Genomic DNA, 15,795 nt, shown 5'->3' with positions numbered 1-15,795 from the left:
GTTATAATGGGGTATCTATCACGGTTTATTATTAAAAGAGAATCCTTTTTTCGCTCCTTCACGTCATATCCATGTCCATATCATGCCTGGCTGCCACACACACACACGCACGCATCATAGGTATCCATTCAATCCTAGCCCGTCAGGTCGACAAAGGCCACGTCGCTTCCTCGCCAGACCCTGCTGTTGCCGTCTCGCAGGCAGTGGTTTTTCACCAGCATTTCCACGTTCTTGTCTATTTCTCGATCTTGCTCGATGCCGAATTGGCTGTCGTCGTTGTCGCCACTGCTGTCGCTGTTCTTATTGTGCGTGCTGGTGGCGGCCATGACGCCGTCGGCTACTTCGCGGGAGACTTCGACTTCTTCGAGGTAGCCGGCGTCGGCATCCGTTGTAGATCGAAGGAAGTATAATTTCGTTGTGGCAGAGGACGTAGTAGCAGCGGCCGTTGTCTCTTTAGCCAAGCTTGCAAGGCGAGTCTCAAAATTATCTGCGCTGCTCTGCCTATTTTCCTTGCCGTCGCCGCTCTCTATTTCGCCGACAGAGAGAGAATGAGAGCCGGTTTTCCCAGGGTCTAACGCAGTCGAATAAGGCGGCACCGTTCGCCGGTTTTGTGGAGGAAGCTCGTCTTCGTTGTCATCTTTGATGTCATTTTTATCGCGGCCATCTGCCGTTGGTGGGCGAAAAGTCCGGTGAAACCGTGCATTGCGTAGCTGTTGGAGTGGAGGGAAGTTGCCATCACTCTCGTCGCCTGACAACAGATCGATTTCTATCCGGCTGATGAAACCTGCAGTAGGAGAAGCCTTCGCATTCGTAGACCCGCTGCCAGATCCTTTTGAAAGCTTTCCATAGTCGGTAATAGACTTTTGCGTTAAGACGGTGCTTGCACTGTCTTCTCTGCTCTTGGGTTGCTTGAAAGGTCTCGGCTTTCTTGTTGTTTGCGATGAAGCCGAGTCCGATGCTGGGGTATCATCCACCAAATTTGCGGAAGCTACTACCGTAGTCCTGCTACGTGCCACCACCGACCTGAGCTTTCGCGGGATCGGAGACGGGCTGGGTGGGTCTGTCTGAAAAGGAGGATCGGGAGGGGGGCTCTGAGTTTGCTCCCTCTTTCTGGGGGTCATCTGTCCCGCGACCTCGGCCGACGTCACAGCCTCGTCGCGACGTGGAAGTGGCGAAGGGGCCGCAGGACTGGACGAGATGTAGATGGAATGTTGTGCTGCATTTGGCTTGGGATGTGCAGTGGAATATGTGATGGATTTGGTAACCCTGGGGCTTTCCTGTGAGCCCGCGAGGGTCCAAGGGTTGATTCCCGCCGTCGGCTTGCTGGGCTGGGGCTTGGAGGGTTTTCTGGGTTGCCTACGTCCTCCGCTACCCAAAGCTTGCCGAGTAGAAGAGCCAATCGTCGCCGAGCGGGCGAGTGGCTGCCTGCCTGTGCCCTGGCTGCTGGGAGGGATAGCGGAAAAAGACGATCCCGACGAAGAAACAGTGGTGGAGACTTTCGATGGAGCCGTGATGGTGCTGGTGCTCTTTGTAACTTTGACGAACTTGTCCAGCGCCCCGGTGGGCATGTCTGTCTTCTTTGACCGAGTGCTACGCGTTCGCGTAGTCCTAGCAGCGGCCTTTGCAGAAGCCCGCCGTTCCTTGGAGTGCAGCTTCTCTTCCCAGTCCTCTACCGTCAGGGGCACCCCTATTTTGACAATTGACTCTGGAATCCAAGCCAGATCTAGCTGCAATGAGTCAAACGTCTTTTTGGTGCCGGCGCTCTCCGGACTTTCCACGGCATCATCGTCAAACTCATCATCGCTATTCAGAGCAATACCGCTTCGGCCGTAGCCTTCTACCTCTTCCTCAGGCTCGGCATCGAGATTGAGTCCAACGATGTCGGCTGGAATGAAGGATATGCGCAATTCAGGCGTCGCATCTGTACTAAAGTGCGTTCGTCTGATGGAAACGGCTTTGACAATAGCCGCCTCGTCTCTTTTTTGTTGATCGAGGTCATCCGCGCGCGGCTCTTGCAACCTATACTTGTCGAGTAATATCTGAACCAAAAGGCTAGGGGCCAAGACACGGATTAATTTAACAGCGCCGTTGCGGTAATTCCAGTCAAAAGTCTCGCCGACAAACTTTCGCAGGCCGATGACATCCACCTCTTTCGTCGAAGGGGAGCCTCTCTTCAGCCTGTCTACTGTGTCTTGACGCGAAACGACTGGATGGGTGTAATATCCCAATATTTCCATATTCGGAAATTCGTCGGGAATCTCCAAGGCTTTGTGCTTTGTTCGGAAGAACTTGCTCTCGTTTGTGCAAAGCTCGTGTAGTAGCTTGCTTTTCCAAGCCGCCAGGGCTGCTGTATCTGCCCTTTTAATCTGGCAGAGGTCTCGACCAAAGCCGGCCCGCGCGGCTTCGCAGGCCACCTTGACTCCGCAGCCCGGAACGCCTTCGGGGAGGTAATCGCCGCCACTCATCAGAGCAACCAGAACCATTCCCTCCCGGTTCAACCCGCTGGTGCCGCTCGCAACCTCATCCGCATCGTAGACTGAAACATGGGTAGGCGTCTTGGAGCCCTTGGGGCCCTCGGACGTCCAGTTCCGCAGAGTGCGGCGGCAGCCAAACATGATGGTGTCGACATCTTCACTGAGAACGGCATCCACGACGCCCTGCTGCTGGAGAAGGGCGCATTCAGCCTCGGCCTCACCCGGCGCATCGTGGATAGCGAACCCAAAGAGGCGAATCACCTGCTTGGCCATGGCGGACGCAATAGAAGTGCCGCTGCGGCCGACTGAACGCTTATTGCGCTTGAATGCCGGCTTCCTAGGGCCATCAAAGACGAATATTGGCTGGATGGCAAGCCCCATGAGTCTGAGGAGGCGGTAGAACAGAGTGCGGATCGCGGGGTTGGAGCCGCCTGAGGTGTGGCCAGGTTAGCGGACAGTCAGTGGAATACAGCGCATACAGTATACATGGAAATACCGGAGAGAAACGAAGCGGATCGGACATGGACTGAACGTACCTTTGGCTGCCTGCGTCTGAAACTGCCATATCGAAATGTCAATGGCGACGCGCAGGGGACGCCCGGTCTGCTTAAGCTTCTCGACGGCGAGCTTGCAGAGGGATACGCGATCCCCAGGGCCAATCTCCTTGTAAATTCTGCGAAAGATCGAATTAGACGGCCATCCATCAATTCAGGGTTAGGTTTATCGCGTGGCATGGGTTTGTACTGGAGGTAGTATCCATCACTCACCCTTTGATGCCCATCTTGGCAAGTCCTTGAAGTTGGCTCAGCCGTTTAAACCGGGTTTTCCTCTCTGGGAGATGTTTAAATGGATGCAAGACCAAAATGTCAATCAAGCTATGTTATTAGACCTAAGTATGAATGCAATTATTCAGCTCATCCGAGTCATTTAGCCCTGGTGTCGCTCGCGTTGCGGCAGCTCTTGAGGGCGATGGCGGAGGCAAATACCCTTTGTTTACCTCCTTCCGCTTGTGATCAGGTGTGGGGGGTAACAGCTGGTAGTGTCACTCAGCCTTTAGGTGGTCCGAGGTGGTAGGCCTTGCCGCCGTACCAGGTATTTAAAATTGGTAGTATCTCGTTACGTTCATAACCGAACCCAACAGAGTGCAGTTATGCAAGTAAAGAAGTCTAACTGCCTTCAAGCCACCTGCCAAGCACCACCCGACTTGAAGCAGGGGTTAGAAGCCTCATGCTGGACCCGACGACACGGGAAGTGTCCATCTCCATTTATTACCTGGAACAGCTTCACAGCACAACAGCTGAAGCTTAACGCGGGACTAGGACCACCCTACTCGTATTGACATTGAAAATCATAGGGATTTTTTTTTAATTTAACTGGCAATTGGCGCTCTTGCGAGGCCTCACACCTCGCGCTTTTTTTTGTCTTTTTATTTTTGGCTTTTATTTGGGCATTCAAGCCACTGGGGTCTTGTCAGTCTGTGCTGAGACGGCGCGGCAATGGCCTCGTCAACAGGACCGCCGACGACGCTGCCGCATCGTTCTGTCGCTAACATACGCTCGCCCCCCGCCGCTGGCCACCACGGGCCGTCGAGTGGGCCATCGACTCCGCTGCGGCCTATCACATCGGCCTTCGCCTCGCCGTCCAGTCTCCGCGCTGAAGAGGATCTCATTATCATTGAGTTCGGCACTCGGAAGCTGCAAGTTGGCTTCGCTGGAGATGCAGCGCCCCGGGGCAGCATCTGGTTTGGCCCCGACCACCAGCGCCGCGTCGGCGACTTTCGCGCTTGGCAGACAGACTACCACGATGACTGGAGGAACGCTGCGGCCGGAAAATCATGGGGCTGCGATCACGAGCTATGGCAGTCCGACATCCGCGGTCTTGACCTCGGCTTAGTCGGCGACAAGATTGAGAGGGCTCTGAAGGACGCCTTCAGCAGGTATCGCATACATCCCCGGGCTATTTTTATGCCATTTATGTGACTTGACTAACACCCTACCTAGATATTTACTCATCGACTCGCGTCCCCGCAGAGTGGTTTGCGTGCTTCCTTCGGACTTGCCCATCCCGTTACTGTCAACGGCCCTAGACAGTCTGTTTAACCGGTTCCAGTCGCCCACGGTCTCACTGTTCTCGTCCCCGGTGGCCTCAGCCGTGGCCGCTGGCATGCGGTCAGCCCTAGTTATCGACCTGGGCTGGAGCGAGACCGTCGTCACGGCTGTCTACGAGTACCGCGAGGTCAATTGCGGTCGGACCATCCGCGGAGGTAGGATGCTAGTAGAGCAGACTCATAATCTTCTCGCAAAGCATCTCCCCCAGGCTCGGAAGGAGACCGAAGCTGCCCATAGTTCTCAACAGGCGCAGGATTATGCGCTGAGCTTCGAAGAGTGCGATGAGATTACCACACGCATGGTCTGGTGTAAGCCTTACCATGCAGCCACCACCACGGTTGCCCAAACCGCCGAGGGCCTACCAACGGTACAAGAACACGACGAATCTGATGCCCGAGGCCACTCGTCTTCTGGAAAGGCTGCCACTGCGACGATTCCTCTGAAATCAGCGAAACCGCCTACATTGCTAAACTTGCCATACGACCTACTCACAGAGCCTTGCGAGAATACATTTTTTGACTCACGCTATTCCCAGAGCAGCTTTGACGACCACGAGTTACCGGTATATCTGCTAGTATACCGCAGCCTCCTCAACCTTCCACTGGATGTCCGCGCAATATGTATGTCGCGGATTATATTTACTGGTGGGTGCACGGGCGTTCTGGGGCTGCGTAAACGGATCTTTGACGAGGTGTCCCATCTCATACAACAGAGAGGCTGGGACCCTGTGCAAGGCAAAGCAACCGAGCAGTTACGTTCAAATCTCAAGCTGAACCGAGGCACGCGGCAAGCAGGCACCGGCCCAACCGACGCGGCATCACAAGCAGGCGGCAGTAGTGGTGGTGGTGGCGGCGGCGGCGGCGAGGAACAAGATGGGGTTTGGCACGACGCGGCAAATAATACTCCAAAGGTCGACCCTATTGATGAGCAGCTGAAAAGAGGCGGCGATAAACGACCGAGAGTTCAGGGCCAGATGAGAGCCCTCGAGTCCCTCGGAGCCTGGACCGGCGCTAGTATGATTAGTCACCTTAAGACGCCGGCCATTGCAACAATTGGTCGCGATCTCTGGCTCCAACAAGGCGCAGCAGGTGCGAGCAAGGCGAGCGATGTCGATCCCAAAACGCAGCAAAGACAGAGTCTTGGTGCGGGCGGGCTGATAAGAGGTGCCGCTGCCAGCTCGGCCTGGACTTTGGGGGTCTGGGGAGCAAACTGATCCTATCAACCAGGTGCCCTATGCTGGCATATCTATGTAGATGAGGTAGATAGGCAGGCAGCAGGCAGGCAGGTAGGCAGGTAGGCATGGGAGGGTAGCGAAGCTTGAACTTGAGCTGGGTAGCTGGCGGTCCGGAGGCACGACGAAGTCCACCAGATATATGCATAACCCAGGCAAGGCTCTCAACTGGAGGATTGAGGTCAAGTGTACAGCTTACTCAATTGCCACGGAGCCTCAGAGCGTTATGACACAGCAATGAATGTTTACTGCAACAGAAGCTATTTTTGGGAAAGCAAGTGGAGCTCGTGTCGGGCGTCTTGCGCGTCCTGGACGCTTCGGACGAAAAGCTACAGGCCTTTTTGGTCACCCGGTTACTTTATCCACCTGAAGTTCAGCTTCTTCTGGCAAGCACGTTCCTTCCCTCTCGTGTTTCTTGGCCAAGACACGTCAGGCTCCTTCCCATCTCAACTTACCTAACTCCAAATAATTCTCAAACTCCAAAACAGCCACATCACCAGGCAGTTTCGAAGGTGAAAACCAGTTGATACCTCTTCGTCGATTCACGCCTTCCTGCTTTCCTGCCCTCCTTCCTTGCCACTACTGCTTCACTGCTGCCTCACTGCTGCCTCTGGAAACCGTACTTTCTTGTTTACACTGTCTTGGCCGCCTTCAAGGCGTACCTTCCGTTTCTTTCCTAGAGTTCTGTAGGGCTCGCTTCGACCGTTGGGCCGCCTGCCTCAAGTTTAAAGAAGCTTTCCTGCGAAGTTCTCTGCTGCCACCTTTCTTTCATCACCGTCGTGTCATTTTGCATCGTCGACCCTTGTCTCCGTCCCATCTCCAAGCTTCGTTACCGGCTCTCTATTCGTTCGAGGTCTGGCACTTGCCTATTGCCCAGCGCCTAGCATCGGCTGACCGATCGCTTCGTTGAGCTGACCTTGGCGTCGGCCGGAATTTTGATTTTTGGTCTCAGCAGAAACAATTGCGGCCCTCTCCTCAGCGGTCGCCTCTTCGTCTCTCACCCACCCGGAAGCTCCCCATTGTTCTACATACTGGAATTGTTCAATTCAGTCTGCCATCGCCGTGGCCTAGCTGTTGTGGCACACTTGAGGTATGCTGACCGCATTCTTCTTCTCGTCATGCCCCTCTCGCCGCCCTTCCGCCCTCTCCCCCCAAATAACACCACAGCTACAACACTCCCCCTCCTCTCGCCCTTGCCGCCAGCAACCCCTGTACACCAGTCACCACAAGATGAGACAGCCTTCACAACGCAAGCGCGGCAAGCGGCTGCTCAAGCTTCTTGCGGATTTCCAGCAAAATGACATCCCCATTCCCCCACACCTCCTCGTGGCGGCGAGATACCGCCTTTTGAACGATAGCCGTTGCTCGTTTGTTGAAGTTGTGGATCGCTCGGCAACAGAGACCATCGGCGACGCCGACCGTGGTCTTTTCCCAGAGTTTTTACTGTCTCAACTTGAGGCACAAAGGCTGATGGATCCAGACTGCAGCACCGAGGTCCGCCTCTTGCCCGTCTTGGCATTCGTCAACTCCTCACTGTCAACCGACTTGCTTCACAACAAAACATTTCCCACCTTGTTTCGCTGGCGGTCCTTCCCAATCCCCCGGGCATACTTTCTGTTCGCGCACATTACACACAACATGGGCCATCGGAGCTATACAATCTCCGAGCTTTTGAGCCTTCGCGGTGACCATGCCTCCACGGGCGTCGTCTCAGCTTTGGCTAGAAATCCGGAAATCGGTATGGCTCAGCTTCTCTCGAGTCTCTCATGGGTCTGATGCTAATACTATGATATTTGCAGTCGATATCATCCGTGATTCTGGAAGCGAGTCTTCGGACGCCAAGCCGCTGCCAAACATGCACAAGAAGAACGATTCGTCGGCCGAGTCCGAAGTCCTCTTGTTCAGAGGCAACATGAGCCGCCGTTTTGCCCGTCAGCCTGCTCGAGAGCTTGCTCCGGAACCAGTTCGCGAACCAGTCCGTGAGCCAGTCCGTGAGCCGGTTCGTGACATGGTCCGCGAACCAATCCGCGAGCCGATTCCTGAGCCTGCCCGAGAGCTGGTTCGGGAGGTAGCTTACGAAGCCTCACGTCCCATAGAATGGAAATATCGTGGCCGAAGCGACTCTGAGGTTGCTATCAACGAACCTCTTTCTGCTCCCAGTGGACTTCTCGCCCAGAGAAGCGAGGGATTTCAGCGGTTCTACAAGGCCGTTGTCTCCCCTACGCATGTCCGAGTGACCGCCGGCGGCCGCATTGTTCCCAACACTCGTGGTCCTGCATCGCCTACATCTAAGCGAGGCAAAGAGAGCCCTGCTCTCGATGGCCAGCCGCTCATGGACAAGGTAGTCCATCCGAAGCCGTCACTTGGCCAGATGGGCTTGGGACAGGCAATTCCCGTCATCCCTCAGTTCATCGGCGGATATCCTCCTGGATTTCAACCGCTCCAGGCGCCCATGTCTTTTGTCCCAATGGCGTTTGGAACCCACCTCTCTCCCGGAATGCCTTTTGCTCCGCCTCCTATCAATCATTCTGCCATGGCTCAGCTCGCGGCCGACAGCGCCTTGAAGGACAGCCACAATGCGAGGCCCCGAGAGATTCGAGACGAGAATGGGTCTTTGGATGACAAAAAGGAGAAGGTAAAGCTCACATCACCCGAGTTCTTTGACATGAGCAAGCCGTTCTTTTACAATAACCAGTGGATGTATCCGGTCCAGACAGCATTTTCCGCCCCCATGGGTGGCCAGATGATGCCGATCCAGATGGTCGGTATCGCCCCAGGTGTCGCCCCCCCCTTACAGGGCCGTATGATGTCGCCAACGGTGCCAAACGGGACGGCCACGATGGCGGCCGCCTCACCCTATGGTCCACCTCATCACGGTCCTCCTGGGATTCCGGCAGTTGCAGCCCACCATATTGTCCCGGCCAATTCCAATTTCCAACAGCCCATGGCTCCCCCAATTTCGTCAATCAAGCCCAGCGACATCACGAAGAAGCAGATTGCCAGCTTCAAGAGTTCGCTGAAGTACAACGAGGACCAGCTGCAATACAACCGCCATCAGATTGACGAAAAGGAGATGGAGGCTCAGATTCTGAACCTGCGAGAGCACATCAAGCGGTTTGAGCAGGTTTACGAGTCTCAAATTGAGTACGAGAAAGCCGTCCTAGGCGAAGCCGTTCAGACCAAAGACGGAAAGGATACGGAATCAAGGGCTTCCGCCTCAGAGCCACCGGCCAATACTGCTGAAGTCGAGCCGTCTCCTAAGGTACTGGCAACATTGGAAGCCGAAGTTCAAGCGCAGCATGGCAATCCAGAAGCCAAACCCGCCGCTGACCAGTCGACTGCGACACAGAAACGAAGGCTTGCACGCTCCAGTCAGGGGATTAATACCTCTGTTGGCGAAGGTGGCAGAGTTGCTTTTGAGTTTTCCCCCGATCGGGTTCGGCCGACTTTTTCGGACATGATGAAGAGGTCGGGACTTCCAAGTGATGCGGCAAAGGCCCCCGTTTTCCAGCCCAGCTGGTGTTCTTTCGACTATCCCAAGGAGAATCCGGACGAGACTGAGAGAAGACTTTTGGCTGCCGCCGGTCAGAAGCAGCCTCACATGCTTGATGAGCATAAGCCTACCAGCTCTCGATCCTGGGGCACGACACACCAACATGATCCAGTCCAGCTCGAACCTGCGGGCCCCAGTAAAGGCCGCGAGGGGTCGAACTTTGGAGTTCCGTATCTTCTTGGAACCCTTCCGAAAGGCGTCAACCACCGCACTGCCAAGGACTTGGATTACGTGTACAACAGACCATTGACGGACGACGAACGTCGTGCGCGATTCCTGTACTGGGGCAAGGCGCCCAAGTCTGTGGTTCAGGGCCTTCCAAAGTTTGATGGGAAGCACTTCTATCCGCCTTCCCCTGTCAAGGAGCACGCTACCCTTCCTACTAGTCCTCCGCGAAACCGCGCTGGTTGTCGCGTTCCGACTGCTCGCGCTGACTGCAACTACGATTTTCGTCCTACCAAATCAGACTCGGACCCCTTTCGTCCTATGACACCAGTACAAAAGTCAGTTGCTTCCAAGGCGGTCGTGGTGAGCGAGGATGGGTGTGCTGCCGTCAGACACGCCAGAGCTTGTTCTTTTGAGACTCAGATTTACAGTGCCTGTGATGACCTGGTGGTGCCCGAGGGTGCTGGTTTTGTAGACCTGTCGACAGTTTTGCAATCTCGTGAGAACAGTGTGGATGCTACGTCTATTGGCTCGCTTGATAGGCGATCGGAGAGGTCTGGGTGAGTAGCCAGCTGAGCGTGATGAGGAATGGAATCGCTGACACGAGCAATTAGTACGAAGCTTTGGCAGACGGTGCTGAAGAAGTGCCCAACGAGCAGTGCACTGTCGTCCACCACTGCCCAAGGTTACTTGCCGCACTACGCGGGACATGCTGCGGCATCGCTCAGCCCTTCTATCAACAAGCAGCCGTACTCGCCTATTTGTGATGCCTCGCCAGCCAAGCTCGTATCGGATTTTGGCAACTGCGGCGATGGAGGGGCCTTACTTGCGCCGGCGCCAGAGAAGCGCGGAGAGAATCGCCCACCCAACAGCGCGGGATCGCTCGAGGACCAGTTCAAGAATATTTCGATAGATGCCTCGGACCGTCGCGACCTGTCATCGGTTTTCAAGATCTGAGAAGTGTATCACATTGTTAGGGCGGTGGGCATGCTTGACCAGCTCAGTGTATTGTTTTATTTTGTGTTCGGCTATGACAAGCAACGATAACGTCGGGACGAGTATAAAGAGATGCATGACGTTATCCGAATCATTCTTGTTGCTAGGTTCAGGCAGTTGTTGCCGTACTAATCGGTAGACTCGAGGAGTCTTGCAGTTCTTATGAGAGAAGGAAGTATAATCAAGCAAGGGCAAGATTACTACTATTAGGTCATGTAGAATAGCTCTTTTGTAGCACAGAAAAGTCATGTATACCTCAAGCTCCTGGTGTTGAGGTTTTATTTTATGATGTCGATGGGACGATAATGTATTTTAAGCCAAACCGAGCAACTCCCCTATCATGACATGTAAACCCAATTTATACACAATGCCTTTTTCCCAAACAGGATCATGCCAGACCAAAATACACCCGCCGAGTACCTCTATGCCAAGGTTGTGCGATCGTAGAACAAGAGATAATGAAAGAGGGAGGAGAGACGGAAACATTCAGTTTAACAAGCTAGGCCGGGCCAGACCAAGCCAGACCAGACCAAGCCAACCGCCAACCTTAGGACCAAAGAAGTTCCACCCCAGCAAAGTTATGCGGCCGAGATTCGATCGAAATCCGTTAAATCCACTTTAATTCAATTTTTTAATCCAACCACCGGTTCCAGCCGTTCCTCCGACCCTTCCTCTCGGACCCCATGCCGCCGGCGAATTTCGACTCGGCCTCGTCCCAAGTCTTGCGCTCGACGGTCCGGCGGGCCAGGACCGCGCGCGTGAACCGCCACGCCTCCACGTCGGCCAGGTTCCACGCCTCGACGGCGTCGCGCACGACGGCGTCCTCTCTGCTCGTGCGGCTCTTGGATTGCTTGCCTTCCCCGTCGCCGGCGCCGACGATGGCTTGTGCGCGCGCGAGGAGCGCCTGTTCGAGGCTTAGTTCTTCGGCTGTTGGCTGCGGCCCGTCTTTGGGGTCGTGCATGGGCGGTAATTTGGGAGGTGTCGTCTTGGGTCTATCCGCGGCTTCGTCTGGTTCGTCGTCGTCGGGAACGGCAAAGCCAAAGTGCCAGTCCAGATCGTCGGGGAGGTCGCGCTCAGCGAGCAACCACAGCGAGTGAGCAGCGCCCAGGTCCGAGGCCACGGCCTCCTTGAAGCGCAGCAGCCGCGGCCCCGCCGACACGCCGCGCGCGCATAGGTCCTGCGTCAGGTCGACGACCCACGGGTCGCGGCCGCCCGAGTCGCGGCGCACCCACCGCACGTCGATGTGCGTGCGCGGGTTTGCCAGCGACGCCGCCGTGTACGGGTGCGGCACCGTGCCGATCGTGTACACGGTCGATGTGTTGCGGTAGTGCGCGGGTGTTGAGATCCGGAGGCGCCGCGTCTCGTCGTCGCACGGCGTGCATTGCGCGATGTTGGGCGGGCACGACTTGGGCATCGGCGTCGCGGGGCAGCGCGTCAGCCGCAGCGCCAGCTGGTAGGCCGGGCTGATCAGGTGTGTGGTGTGGTGCGGCAGGGGTTTGACGACGTCGATGCCGTCGGGGAAGAAGCTCTGCCATGTCAGGTGCAGGTGCGACTCGATGAGCTGGGTGAGGTCCTGGACTCCGGAGGCGGATGACGTGGTCATGGCCTCGGCGACTTTGGTGTACTTGGTCTCGCGCGTGCTTGGTTGGTAGTAGGCCAGGGAGTTGGCGTGCTCGTCAACGGTAAAGATCTTTTCGTTGGTGTCGCTAGAGAGGGTGGTCAAGAAGTCCTTTGCGATCTTGAGGTGCGGGCTCGCCATGGCAAGCTTGATAGCCGCCGTGACTTCGGCTGTGGGGCCGACAAACAGCCCGTCGCCCAAGTCTTTCCACATGGTCAGCGCCGGGAACTCGCCGCGTCGTAGAAACGCCAGCATCGGGTCGTTGTACGGGGCCATGGGAAACACGAGGTGTGAGGCGAGTAGACCGCCACCCATATTCTCCCAAGCCAACCAGCGCATGAAGTCGGCGAGAAGGGCCGGGTCCATGCCCTCGCGCTTCGTAAGCTCGCCGTATCGAGGGTTGTTTGCGGCTTCAGCAGCGCTGAGGATGACGGGCTTGAAGCCCTGGGCCCACCAGGCACGTCTCCACGCTAGGAGTAGATCGCTCTCGGACTCCCTCAGCTTCTTGTCGTCCTTGACTAGTGTGTTGTCGTAGTAGCAGTAGATGGCGGGGCGCTTATGCATGACCGGCAGGACTTGGCGGTTGTGGTCGAGCGTCACGGAGCTGCTAAAGGGCATCGAGAGCCACCGGAAGTTGGAGTACCACGACGAGTCGCCGTACGTGTCATTTGACTGGCGCTCGGGCGCATGGGAGGGCTGCTTGAAGTGGTATATGCTGCTTGCCCAGTGGCTTTTCAACGACTTGCTGCTTCGGCCGGCCACATCCGTGCCGGGCAGTGTGAACAGCAGGCTGACGACGGCGAAGATGGAGATGGCGACAAGCAGGAGCGAGACGTGTCGCGAGCCGAGCCGGGGGACCGGGCGGCCGAAAAGAACGTATTGCTTGGGCATCGTAACGCCGTAGCCCGGGGGCGATTCGGAGGATTGGGATTGGGGGCTATGGCGGGCGGGCGACGGCGCAAGACAAGGAGGCGTGCGTGGCAGTCGCTGGGGACTCTCGACGGCGTATGTATCCAAATCAAAAGACCGTTGGCGTATGTCCGGAGCTTGTCTGCGGTGGGGTTCGGTACTCGGTAGAGCAGGTCGAGAAACGAGAGCGGGCGTGCGAACGAAGGGCGAACGAGGGCGAAGACAGGTGGAACCAACAGGGCGAATCGAAAACGGTCAACACATGTCGCGATTATTGGCGACCATTGGCGACCATCAGGACGGCCAGCCCCCTTGCTGGTGTATCGGTCTGTCTCTCAGTACGTCAGTCTGGGCGGGGAGAGCTGCAACCAGGCGTCGGCCAGTCTGGTGTGATTATTGATCAATCGGTCAACCCGAGAGCAGTCCGGAGTCTGGAGAGAATACCCTGCTGAACAGGTGGTTCACGACGGGACCTTGGAGGTTTGTTGTGGAGTGGTCTGGATGGAGCCAGCCGCTAACCACGAGTTTAAATCCAACGCGAGTCTCCAATTCGTCAGCCCCTGACATTCCCGCCCCATCTCATGTGCTACTGCATGGCGGCCTGAGGCTGTGAATTGCCAACTGGGTGGTGTCCTGCGTCCACTGTGCATGATCCGCATTTCACCACCTAAGTCTTAATTCCACAAACTAGGTAGCGATAGACGTCGTCGACAAGACACCACATTGAGCTTTTCGCCTGGCATGATGCACATTATATCCTAATTGCGCACATGTTCAACTCGAAGGTTGTCTGAAGGTTGGTTTTCAGAACCGGAAACGCGAGGGCGGCATTTACGCAGCACATACGGTTACATACAACGAATACACCCCTAATTTAATTTACATTCGTGCTTAGCCTCTTCTAAAGACTTCTACGAGACAGCGTGCCTAGATGTTGGGCCCTTAGTCTGGCTGCCGTACGGCGTGTTTTCGATTGTCAACATACAATTGGTACCGAGGCTATATCTGCCGCGTTTGTTGTTGCAAAGAACTGAGGTAGTTCAGTAGTTCGATTCTTCTGTTCAGCCGTTGGCGTGGGAGGCTGTCGTCTTAAAGGTGCCCCCACTGTCCGCTGGCGATCTCGATCGACAAATTGACACTGTTAGTTATCCCAACCGTGTCCCCGCGGGTTGGACTTTATACGGGAGAGATCACACCATGCTTAACTGTGGAAGTTGCTCCTAGAGCACCTAGACGAAAGAGAAAAATACATTGCGATATAATAGGGCAGGGAAGTGGGCTTGGGTTTCGAGACATCTACTAGATAGATAGGTAGCTTGCTGTAGATAAGTGCCTGACAGAGCTGTGGTATAAGGGTGTCGCCTACATCTCGTCAAGATCATGGAAACGAAACATGCACAAGCACCGAAAGAGCAGCATTGAATCCCCAAAACTCGCCCCATCAAGATTAGCCTCTAATGCTGTCGGCGGCTGTCCATTTCCATCTCTGCCTACTTGCATACATACCTACTCTACGGATACTTTTGCAACTCCAGCAGCCCGTCATATGCAAAAGGGTAGAGGCGGTCTATGCCCAAAACACAAAACCTGTGACCATAAACGATACGCAGGCTACGACTACGACGGTTGCAGAAAGGCCATCAAGACACACAAGCACTGCCAAATTTCCGAAATGACGGAGACGATTGAAGATCACCGCCGCAGAGGAGTCCGCTAGCCGGTGTCTTTTAGAAGAAGCGGCCAAGAAACCGCGGGTATGGTACCAGGAATTACCGTAACACAAGGAGCTAAAGACTGGATAGTTTAGCGGTGAACAGGCATCGGGCCTAGGCCTGCTTCAGGCGACTAAGTGCCTTAATTGGTACGGAGCAGGCGCGACCTTAACTTAATCTGCACTCCCACCCACACTGCGGAGAATTCCCAAAGATACCTACACAAGTTTAGACGTACTTGATCGAGAGGAGAGCGCCGCTGGAATTCTGCGAAAGTAATCAAGCGACAGGCGGCATTCGAGTTGCATCGAGAGATGGTATTCTGAGCCTGGGGGGTTTGAGCTGAAAGCGAGGGGCAAGGTCGCCCCCAGACTCTCGAGATGGGGAAGGCACGGTTAAGGTGGGTAACCTATTTTTAGCGCCTAGACACCCATCAACCCCAGTCTCTTCATCCCAAATGAGTAAAGGGGCGGACGCTAGTGCAGGACGAGTGTAGTCTTGGTCACACCAAGTAAGGCGCGGCTGAATTGAAACTAACCAAAGGCACGGTAACGGTCGACGGTGTGCGTCGTGCTGTCCTCCCATCGCTCTTCATCATCTTCACTCAGCGACGCCATCATGGCTATCAGGGCTGACGACACAGCAACACCGCCTCAAGCCCTGATAAAATTGATTGAATTCGTCTCCAGCCTGCAGCCGATGGTTGGGTGTCTGGGAGGGGCAGGGGAAGAAGACTAAAGACCTACGCGGACCAAAGACTCTGATTGGCGACGCGACGAGGGTCATTTTTACCGACTTTCATCTGACGAGAGAACCGGAACTCACTCCTTTCCATACCCTCACCAGCCACATCTCCATCCGCCTCACCCCGAGCTCGTGGCCTTCGACAGAGGCTAACCGAGGGGGAGGCACGTGTCGAGATCCTGCCGCGACACCAGTTTCTCTGGCCATTAATGCCTGTCACTCTACCCTTGCTTGCCTAGGTACCTGCTTGCGCCGCTTCGACTTGCCTAGACAAAAATCGATGAT

The 15,795-nt window shown here is 55.6% G+C and overlaps 4 protein-coding genes across 4 annotated transcripts; 2 read left to right on the top strand and 2 right to left on the bottom strand.

The window, feature by feature from the left end:
- Positions 1–134: 134 nt before the first annotated feature.
- Positions 135–3,255, bottom strand: B0T26DRAFT_674815 (uncharacterized protein; the record flags this gene model as incomplete). Its single annotated transcript, XM_060439751.1, has 3 exons — positions 135–2,905; positions 3,011–3,147; positions 3,242–3,255. The coding sequence occupies 3 exons, from the start codon at positions 3,253–3,255 to the stop codon at positions 135–137; spliced, it is 2,922 nt and encodes a 973-aa protein (XP_060299140.1).
- A 715-nt stretch (positions 3,256–3,970) lies between these two features.
- On the top strand, positions 3,971–5,795 carry B0T26DRAFT_740228 (uncharacterized protein; the record flags this gene model as incomplete). Its single annotated transcript, XM_060443821.1, has 2 exons — positions 3,971–4,410; positions 4,475–5,795. 2 exons carry the CDS (start codon positions 3,971–3,973, stop codon positions 5,793–5,795), a joined length of 1,761 nt encoding a protein of 586 aa, XP_060299139.1.
- Positions 5,796–7,451: 1,656 nt separating this feature from the next.
- B0T26DRAFT_644546 (uncharacterized protein) lies at positions 7,452–10,488 on the top strand (the record flags this gene model as incomplete). Its single annotated transcript, XM_060437638.1, has 3 exons — positions 7,452–7,551; positions 7,613–10,091; positions 10,146–10,488. 3 exons carry the CDS (start codon positions 7,452–7,454, stop codon positions 10,486–10,488), a joined length of 2,922 nt encoding a protein of 973 aa, XP_060299138.1.
- Positions 10,489–11,158: 670 nt separating this feature from the next.
- Positions 11,159–13,036, bottom strand: B0T26DRAFT_750507 (uncharacterized protein; the record flags this gene model as incomplete). Its single annotated transcript, XM_060445233.1, has 1 exon — positions 11,159–13,036. One exon carries the CDS (start codon positions 13,034–13,036, stop codon positions 11,159–11,161), a length of 1,878 nt encoding a protein of 625 aa, XP_060299137.1.
- Between the last annotated feature and the right edge of the window lie 2,759 nt (positions 13,037–15,795).

The sequence above is a fragment of the Lasiosphaeria miniovina genome, assembly GCF_030549165.1.
Source record: "Lasiosphaeria miniovina strain SMH2392-1A chromosome Unknown B0T26scaffold_3, whole genome shotgun sequence".
In the NCBI taxonomy this organism is placed as follows: domain Eukaryota; kingdom Fungi; phylum Ascomycota; class Sordariomycetes; order Sordariales; family Lasiosphaeriaceae; genus Lasiosphaeria; species Lasiosphaeria miniovina.
Note: the sequence above shows the minus strand (reverse complement) of the source record. Positions and strands in the feature narration are given on the sequence as shown.